Source organism: Galeopterus variegatus, unplaced genomic scaffold (assembly GCF_000696425.1).
Source record: "Galeopterus variegatus unplaced genomic scaffold, G_variegatus-3.0.2 Scaffold990, whole genome shotgun sequence".
Classification (NCBI taxonomy): domain Eukaryota; kingdom Metazoa; phylum Chordata; class Mammalia; order Dermoptera; family Cynocephalidae; genus Galeopterus; species Galeopterus variegatus.
Genome location: NW_007727101.1, coordinates 115662 through 126087, shown reverse-complemented (window position 1 = coordinate 126087; position 10426 = coordinate 115662). Strand labels below are relative to the sequence as shown.

Genomic DNA, 10426 nt, shown 5'->3' with positions numbered 1-10426 from the left:
CCCAAAAATATTTTGAACAAAAAAAAATCCCATTTTGGGGGCGGGGCCCGGGGCACAGGGGGGGGTGTGCCGTTGGGGAGTGCGGCAGCACTCCCGCCAAGGGTTCGGATCCCATGTGGAGACCGGTTCCCGCTCACTGGCTGAGCGCGGTGCGGGCGCAACACTGAGGGTTGCGATCCCGTTACCAGTCAGTAAAAAAGACAAAAATGAAAAAAAAAATAGCATTTTTAGGGCCAAGCCCGTGGCGCACTCGGGAGAGTGCTGCGCTGGGAATGCAGCAGCGTTCCCGCCGCGGGTTGGGATCCTATATAGGGATAACCGGTGCGCTCACAGCGCTCACTGGCTGAGCGCAGTGCAGCCGGTCTCAAAAAGGACAAAAAAAAAAAAAAAAATAGCATTTTTATATTCCTAGGGGAAATTTTTGCCATTTACAGACCTTAACCCATATTTACTCCATTCTTTCCAAAACAATCACTGGGTACCTTTTGTGTTCGAGGCACAGTTCTTGGTGCTAGAGATATAGCAGTAAATAAAACAAATCTTAAAAACTCCTATCCTCATGGGACTTACATTCCATTGGGGGAGGAGAGAAGCAGAGACATTAAATGAAGTAGAATGGAGGGCTGGCCGGTTAGCTCAGTTGGTTAGAGTATAACCATTCTATAAGTAGAATGGTTATAAGCAAAGAAATACAAAATATGAAAGTAGTATAGAGAATGCTAGTGTGTGTGTGTGTGGTTGGGGGGGGGCTTGCAATTTTGAAAAGGGTATTCAGGGAAGGCCTCACTGAGGTGACATTGGGTAAAGACCCAAAGGAGTTGAGAGAATGAGCCAAGCTACTAGCTGGCTATTGCAGGCAAAGGCTACTCCTGAGGTAGGAGTGTGCCTGGTGTGTTCAGGAATTGCAAGAAGGCATGTGGCTGGTGCAGAGGAGGGGGAAAGAATGAAAAGATGAGGGTACAGAGGCAGCAACAAGGCACTGTATGCCAATGTAAGGACTCTGGGTTTATTTAGTGAGATGAAGAATAACCCTCATTGGATGGCCTTGAGCAGTGCAGTGACATGAGCCAGCTTCTGTTTTAAATGTACCAGTCTGCCTGAGAAATTTCTGAAGAGGAGTAAGGATCAGTCTGGGGAGGTATTTAGGAAGTGAATGCAATAATCCAGGCAAGAGATAGTGGTGACTTGGAGCAGGGTATTAGCAGTTGAACTTCTTTGTTTCAGTTCATTTATTCCAATTACAATACCTCAATCGGAGGGTAAACAACTAGTCAACTCATCTCTACTATGGGACTTAGACTAGGTTGTCTTATATTTATCTATCTGCATACTCCAACATACTTCATAGTTCCTCACCCACTATATAAAAGTAGAGGGACTCATCAGGCAAGCAATGACGAATTGTCCAACTCAGGGGCAGTATAGAAGCAAGTCCTGCATTGGATGATGGGATTGAACTTCTAAGGTCTGTTTAAATTCTAACATTCCTTTTTTAAAGTTAAGTCCATGCTCAGCTCCCATTCTTACCAGGTATGTCATAAGGAGGTAGTTTAAGAACAAAGATCCCCCCTGAAGCAGAGGGTAGAGCAAAGAGAGCCTCCCCATCACTGCTGAGCCAGGCTGCTGAGCTGGTAGAATTAGGGGACAGTCCAGGTACTGCTGGAATTAACTGACAGTTGCAAGGATCCCGGAAATCGACTTTTCCAATGTCAGTGAATACTGATTGCATCTGACTTTCAATTACCAACTCCTGTGGAGCAATTAAAACGAAAAATCTGTTAAATCAATACCACCTGATTTTGCTCAGTTCCTCTCAATTGCTAAAAATTGTTGGGCTTAAGCAGAAAACTGTTTTAATAAAAACTATTTCTTCAATTTAAAATGTGTGTCTGGTCATTTTAAATAGTAACTATCGAAGTATGCTTGGTGAAGGCTAGCAAGAAATCCAAATTTTCTTCATTTCCAAAGGATATTGCTCCAGCACTAAATATGTGACAGCCAGGGTAACTGGGAAGTAAAATACACTTAACCAACTTACACTCCTATACATCCGGGAAGGGTGTGGTAAAAGTAACCTGTGCACTGTTTGATTGGTTACTATCAACATTATCACATGATTCTGAGTCTCGGAGACATTCACCCCTCCAGGTAAGACACTGCAATTCTGGAATTTTAGGCGAACTGCATTATTCAACAGATTTATATCCAGTGACTCCTCCACCAGCTCCAATGTATCTCCGGAGGTCTTCCTGTTAAAAAAGAGACATTTGTTTAAAAAGTTCATGCTCTTCTTTCTCATTGACTGCTGCACTGAAATATATGAGAACAGTGTCCAAGTGAACTCTCTACAAATCTGAAATTTTTGTTTTTTGTTTTTTTTTTCCTTTTTGTCTTTTCGTGACCGGCAACGGATCGCAACCCTCAGTGTCGCGCCCGTACTGGACCAGGACCGGCAATGGGATCGCAACCCTCGGTGTTGCGCCCGCACCTCGCTCAGCCAGTGAGCGGCCGGTCTGTATTGGGATCCGAACCCTCGGCGGGAGCGCCGCCGCGCTCCCAAGCGGCACACTGTAGCAGTGCGCCACCGGGCCAGCCCCAAATTTAAAATTTTTGGATAAACACTTTTTACATTCCAAATCAACACATTAGGAAGATTTATAAAACACAGCATAATAAAATTCAAATCCCATTATGATTTTGTTAAATGGAAGCATTGACAAACTTGATAGCCCATTTACTTAGGACAATATTCAATGCAGTTAAACTCTACTATAATGAAAATTAACACCACACACTCCCATTATTTGTAGTGGAATGTGGTTTCACATATACTACAGTGTCAAACAAAATTGACCTTAATTAGTATGGGTATTTCCCTCTTCTATTACTTCTTAACCTATAACAGCACAAAAGAATAGCAATTTTTTGCCTTTATCTGGGGGGAGGGTAGAAGGAGCAGTACTTACTAAACAACTTTGCATGTTGAACATATCAAGGTTAGTTTCTCTACTGATAAGCTATTCTGACTTTTACTATTTTTCCTGAAAAGGAGCCTGCATATTAAAGGAAGCTGTGCGTACAGAGATGTCTGCCATGTACAGTGCACTATCCTTAGACCTAGCAAAACGCCTGGGACAGAGCTAGCATTCAATAAATGCTTTTTGATGAAATGCACAAAAACTTGAGGAAAAAAAAAAAGCTTTATTCAAACTCAAGTTGCAACACAGGAGACAAAGCATTTTGCCTAAGGCCACTGCATCTGACTTTAAATTCATATTCAAACTCTTAACAACCCTCCATCCCCTGTGCCTAGCTTTTACCCACCATAGAACTGTCACGTTACCTTATACTAAGAAAGAAATGTTTTACTTTTGACTTCTAAGTATTTGTCACCTTTAAAAGTCACCGGCACATATTATCTCTATGTCCTTTGCTCAGTATGTGTGGTCTGTCAAATGCTGCTGCTTTCTATTCAGCACCAGAAGATACTTAGTGACTGTCAGAGGAGGCTTCTCTACCTCTTGCTGTGGAGAAGCAAAAGGATGAAACGAACTCTTCCTTGTGGCAAAAATCAAGATTAAAATTAAAATTGTACTCAACTAGCTTATTTTCCTTAACTTCTACCTTCTAGTTTTATCCCGTTACCCTTAAGTAAATATATTCTTGTCTTTTATTAAAACTGTTCTGACCATAAAGTCTTTTTCTCAAGCCTCATCATCTCAAATTCCCTTTATTTTCTTTCTTCAATTTAATTAACTTCCTATTTTCAAGTAGCTCACTAAAGCTTTTTTTCTTCCTTTTCTGTGAATGTTCCCATGAGCGATGATAGGAAAGATATTACCCTAAAAGTATCCCACCATGAATCCTTCTTTTACTGAAACTCAGCCCTAGGACTGTTCATCTTTGGTATATGTAAAATTTTTGGTTGCTTTCGACTCAGCTGATTGTTTCATCTTATCCATAATTGAGAAAAGAAAAAACAACCATGTTATGAGTGAACCCAGGCTTTTCTTTTCATAGAACTGAAAGAGTTTTAGCATGTATCTGTCCCTGTTAAGGGATATACAATCCAGTGGAAAACACAGTTTAAAGCAGTGACAAGAAAAAATAAAAAGTACTTTATGGTATTTTATGTCAATATATATATATTTTTTCCTTTTTGTCTTTTTTCGTGACCGGCAACGGGATCGCAACCCTCAGTGTCGCGCCCGCACTGCGCTCAACCAGTGAGCGGACCGGTCTCTGTATGGGATCCGAACCCTCGGCGGGAGCACTGCTACACTCTCAAGTGCCGCACTCTACCGAGTGCACCACCGGGCCGGCCCTATGTCAATATATTTTAAATCTATCAATCCTTACAAAAAAAACTGTAAAAGTGGACAGAGAATAACTCACAGTGTGTCACACACCTGAAGAATAACAGTATACACTGTGCTTAAACACAGCCAGAACTGTGCTAGGATGCAGGGCTGACTTCTTCAGGTGCAACTCTGCTGTCTGGTAGCTTTGGAACCATAGAAAGCACTGCACTGGGAATGAACTCACTTCCCATCACTTTATCTACCATATTACCTGCATCCCCCACAAAACACAAGTCCCCTTCTAGCAATTAAACGCCAATCTCTGAATTCCTCAAGTATATCCCTCCTGCATCCGTCTCTCTTTCCAGGGCTTCCATTGATGTTCAAACACACTCTTTCCTGGCCTCTCCTTTCCCTGACATCACGCATTCCTGCCTCCCCTCTTCCTCCAATCCAGCTATCATGTTCTGTCCATTCCCCTCCTCCATGTCCAAGCTTTCTTTATTTTCTCAGCTCCCTCATACTCTTATACCTACTAACTCTGGCTTTTACCCCCACCATGCCTTCTTCTTACCAAGGTCACTCTATCAATTCCAATGGACTCTTCAGTCTTTCTCTTACTTGACCGCTTAGCAGCATTCCACATACTTGACCATGCCTTCCTTAGAACGATCTCTTCTCTTGATTTCTGTGATACTACCCTCTCCTGGTTTTCCTCCCAACTCCCCAGCCATTCCCTCTTCTTCTCCTTGATCCTAGGTCATCTTCTCTGCCCACCATATACATTCTCCAGAGGCACACCTGACCCACTCCCAAGAATGTAAGCACCATCTGAGCTCTGATGATTCCCTAGAGCCACTTTGCTTCTGGTAACTCATGACACATCATCAGCACGATGTTCTAGATCCTCAGTCGCATCTCTGAATAATCCCTTCACCTTCCTGCCTTATGTTTAAAATTGGGCCTTGGATCTCCCTGGAGAACATTCCCTTCCAGAGCCCTCTGTAATGGTGGCAGCTTTACCACACTCCTTGTAGTGCAGCCTCAAGGGCACAAATGTCCTGCTGGCTCCCCACTGCTACTCTAGGCCATTGTTCCTCCCTTTCTGCCAGAACTACTCAGCTCTGAAGCTCATAGAATCAGATACCACCTGCTACCCCTGCTCATTGCAGTTATCTGCACATCACTCTCATTCCTTAAGACTAGCTTACTGTCGCTCTCTCCCACACTACTCTGCCATAATTCTTAACGATTCCAATATCCATGGTTTTTGTAATAGCTCATGTTCTCAGTTTCTTGAATTCTTCTCCTCTAGTAACCACATGCATCTCAATTGTATCCACTAGGTCATTCCCACTTGCATATTGTTGTATTTCCTCTATACTTGTCCACTTTTCTCCAGCCACCATTTGATTTCTCTGCTTTCCTTATAGACATTCTCCTTGAAAGAGCTGTTCTATACCCACTCCACTCAGGCTTCTGCATCACAACTGGAACAGTTCCTGACGAGGTCACCAATAACCTCCACAATGCAAATGTCAAATTTCATTTCTCATCTTACCTGATTTACATGAAGCATTTGACAGTTTTTTACTCTCCTCCTTGAAATATTTCCCTCTGTTTGTGGGCCACTCACCTCAGTAGCTACTCCTTCTCAAGCTCCTTATCTTCCTAACTATTGTAGTGCACTAGGGTTCAGTCCTCAGACCTTTTCTACACAAGCGGTTCTCAACTGGGGGTGATTCTGCCCCACTCCCCAAGGACATTTGGCAATATCTAGACAGATTTTTGGTTGTTACAATTGGGGCAGTTAGAGCCGGGGGTGGAGATGTTATTGGTTTATAGTGGAGGCTAGGAATGCTCCTTAACACCCTACACTGTACAGGACAGACCCCCACAACAAAGACTTATCTGGCCCAAAATGCCAGTAGTGCAGAGGTTAAGAAACCCTAATTTACTCTAATTTTGTAGATCTCATTCATTATTAACAGCTTTAAGTGCCATCTGACAGCAACAATTCCCATATCTGTATCTTGAGCTCAACTTCTCCACTGAATTCCTGACTATTGCCCTCAACACTTCCAGTTGGATACGTAACTAAACCCGTCCAAAACAGAATTCCTAGACCCACCAAATTTAACAACAACAACAACCAAAAACAAAAACACCTGCTTCACCTACACTCTTTCCCAATTCAATTAATGGTATCTCGGTAACTTCCAGATGCTGAAGCCAAAATCTGGGCGTATACACTATATTTGATGCAATAGTAAATTCTAACAAATTCACCTTGAAAACATATCCACAAACAGAACATTTCTCACTGCCTCTAACACTACTACCCTTGGTCTAAGCCACCATCATCTCTTGTCTGGATTGTGACACTAGCCTCCTAATTGGTCGCTCTGCTCCCACCCTTCCCCACTACACTCTGTTCACAAAACAGCAGCCACAGCAGTCCTTTAAAAACACAACTTTGGGCCGGCCTGGTGGCGCACTGGAGAGTGCGCCGCTTGGGAGCGCGGCTGCGCTCCCGCCGAGGGTTCGGATCCCATGTGGAGACCAGTTCCCGCTCACTGGCTGAGCACGGTGCGGGCGCAACACCGAGGGCTGCGATCCTGTTGCCAGTTCCCGGTACGGGTGCGACACCGAGGGTTGCGATCCCGTTACCGGTCAGTAAAAAAGACAAAAAGGAAAAAAAAAAAAAAAAAAACACAACTTAGATCATGTCATTCCTCCACTTAAAACACTCCAATGGCTTCTTTCCATCTCAGAGCAAAAGTCAAAGCCTTAAAAAGCCAACAAAGGGCTGGCTGGTTGGTTACAGCATGGTGCTGGCAACACCAACGTCCAGAGTTCAATCCCTGTACGGGCCAGCCACCAAAACAAAATGAAACAAAAAACCTAAGAAAGCCCTAATTGGTCCTTGGCTACCTCTTATTATTCTATCCTTTGTTCACTCAGCTGTAGACTTTTGGCTCCCTGTTATTCTTTGAACAACTAATGAGCTTCTGTCTCAGGGTTCTTTGCATGTTTTTTTTGTGCTTTTTGTTCTTTTTTCTTGGAAGGCTCCACCTGAAATGTTGGTCCCCCAGATATCCTTATTTCCTCTGCTTATCACTGGGTCTTGTCTGACCACCCTCTATAAACTACTAACTCCTATAGGTATTCCCCTTCCCTCTTAACTTGCTTCCCTGTTCTCTATTCCACTTATCACCTGACAAACTAAATTCACTTTTTTTGGGGGGGAGGGAGGAGTTATTGTTGTTTAATGCCTGTTTACCTCTTTGTTTTGTTCCCTGCTATATCCCTAGTCCCTAAACACTGACTGAAACATATTAGGCACTCAAAAATATTTGTTAAATAAATGTAATTTATATCTCTAACATAAATCTATCTTCCAAGCCTCCGACCTGTAAATTTCAATGTCTATATGATATTTCCAAAGGGCTGCTGCACAGGTACTTCAAATATAGTATGTACAGAAGAATTATTCACATCTCTCCAAAACCCATCATCTACATCTCAGTAAATGGTAACTCCCCTCCTCCCCCATGCCCATATCTGGTTAGTTACATCAGAAACCAAGGAATTATCCTAGTTCCCTCCTTTTCCTTTACCATCCCTCCCCCCACATTCAATACATCACCAAATTCTTTTTTTTTTTTTCCTTTTTGTCTTTTTTCGTGACCGGTAACGGGATCGCAACCCTCGGTATCACGCCCGCACCGCGCTTAACCAGTGAGCAGACCGGTCTCTATATGGGATCCAAACCCTCGGCAGGAGTGCCGCCACACTCCCAAGCGCCACACTCTACCGAGTGTGCCACCAGGCCGGCCCTACATCACCAAATTCTGGTGAATTTACCCTCTAAATGTATTTTGAATCCATCTGTTTCTTTTTTCCTAGCCACTCTTACAATGAAGCCGCCATCATCTCTTACTTAGGCTATCATAAAAACAAATTGTTCTTTTGTGTTATACTCATCCAACCCAAATCTATTTTCTGCAAAGTAGACTGATCTTTTAAAAGTGCAGTTTTTACCATGTTAGTAACTCTTTAAATAACCTTCAGTGATTGCTCAATGTACTTAGGATGAAATCCAAAATCCTTAAAAAAGGCCTGAGAGTCCCTCATGGTCAGAGTCCTGCCTACCTCTCCAACCTCAACATCTCTCACGTTACTTTCTTTTACCCCCTACACTTTAGCCATAAAGACTTTCAGTCAGTTCCTCAAACCTACCAAGTTCCTTACACTTCATGGCCTTTGCATATGGTGATCCTGCTTGCTGGACTGCTCTCTCCCCAACTCCCCATGCCTAGCTAACCTTTCATCCTTCAGATCTCAGGTTAACTGTGACTTCCTTAAAGCCTTTGCCTACCCCACCAATAACATGCAGTCCTCCTATTAGCCTCTCATAGTCCCTATACTTTTCCCCTGGGGCAAGTATGAAAATCTGTACTTATATATCTATATTATGGTCATTTGTTTAAGGTCTTTTTCCTTCCTGAAACTGTCCCATGAAGGTGGATCCACATCTATTCTTAAACTGCTACAGCATCTTTCATGATGTAAATAGTGGTAGTTTTTGTTCACTATTTCATCCCAGTACCTAGCATAATGCCTGACATGTAGAAGCTCAAACATATCTGTAGAAAAAGGAAGCTGTAAAATACTATAAAAACATAATGCGTTCATGTTTAAAACTGGTCTTCAGGGCGTTATCCCCAAAGTTATATTCTCTCTGCTTTAACGCTGCCTGGGGAGGCACCTCTCCTAGAACTGTGTCTCAAATTTTCTCGATTCTGACACGAATTGAAAGAATCTCTCTTTTCCTAAATGTCGATTTACCACTTCGCAGAATGACACTTTGTGAACGGCCATGAAAATTCATGCATCGAACAACCCTATGTTACAGGGGGATTTGGCGAACACAGCACTTACCAATGAATGAACCTGTTTCGAGTGACAGAGAACAACTTGCCACTTTCCACATAGTAGAAGCCTCCCGCGCTCTCACTGTATTTCACGGCTCCAGGTACGGCATTTGCAGTCCCTGAAAAATGAACGTGGTCAGTCTGTACACGTGCTTCTCTGGGAATGACAGGGAGTGAGGGCGCTGAGGAAGACGTAGGTGACGGACTGGCAATCCATACAAAAAGAAGGGGAGAAAAGAGGAAGAAGTTGACACCAAGGAAGCTCTGATCCAGGGGCTACAGGCATGTGGACTTAGGAAGATGAACCGAGGGGACAGAGACCCAGGGATCCGAGGGAGGAGCCCGAGGGGAAGGACCGTATCGCGCCCTCCCTGGCCACTTCTGTACCAACGCCGCAGACTGTGAATTCCCGAAAGTGTCTCGGCCTTCCGCGCTCAGCTCCGCAAAGCTCCACGAAGCTCCGTTCCAGGGCTCCCGCCGCCGCCATCTTCCCGCCGCCGCCGCGATGCCCGACGGGACACGAGCAGGGCTGCGCGGGTGTCGTCACTTCCGGGAGCGGGGCGGGCGGAGGGCCCGCCAAGTGAAGAGCTTTGGGGAAGAGAAAGGAGGGCGGGACCCGTCATTGCGGTGCTTCCATCCGGAGAATGAGGGTGGGCCGGGGGCGAGCCAGAAGACAAGGGGCGGGAGAAGCCGACTCGATCTGCGGGAACCTGCGTGGGGCCCGCTAGGACGCCTCCAGAGGGCGGTGCCCTTTTCCCTGCGGCTCGGGGCAGGGGGCTGGGCCGGGTTTGTTTCCACTTCAAAAATGCTGGCGCGCGGGCCAACCCGGTGGCTCACTCAGGGGAGTGCGGCGCTGGGAGCGCAGTGGCGCTCCCGCCGCGGTTCGGATCCAGTATGCGAGCCAGAAGACAAGGAGCGGGAGAAGCCGACTCGATCTGCGGGAACCTGCGTGGGGCCCGCTAGGACGCCTCCAGAGGGCGGTGCCCTTTTCCCTGCGGCTCGGGGCAGGGGGCTGGGCCGGGTTTGTTTCCACTTCAAAAATGCTGGCGCGCGGGCCAACCCGGTGGCTCACTCAGGGGAGTGCGGCGCTGGGAGCGCAGTGGCGCTCCCGCCGCGGTTCGGATCCAGTATAGGGATGGCCGGTGCGCTCACTGGCTGAGCGCGGTGCGGGCGACACCAAGCCAAGGG

General features: G+C 45.3%; 1 protein-coding gene across 1 annotated transcript in view; it reads right to left on the bottom strand.

Annotated features, from left to right (window-relative positions):
* NUP160 (nucleoporin 160kDa) overlaps window positions 1–2188 on the bottom strand; it is a 49726-nt gene extending 47538 nt beyond the window's left edge. The window contains exons 1-2 of the mRNA XM_008574041.1: window positions 2039–2188; window positions 1528–1750 (exon numbers count right to left, since the gene is read on the bottom strand). Coding sequence (XP_008572263.1) covers window positions 1528–1750; window positions 2039–2107 — 292 coding nt within the window. The 5' untranslated portion in view covers window positions 2108–2188. The remainder of the gene's footprint in view (window positions 1–1527; window positions 1751–2038) is intronic.
* Between the last annotated feature and the right edge of the window lie 8238 nt (window positions 2189–10426).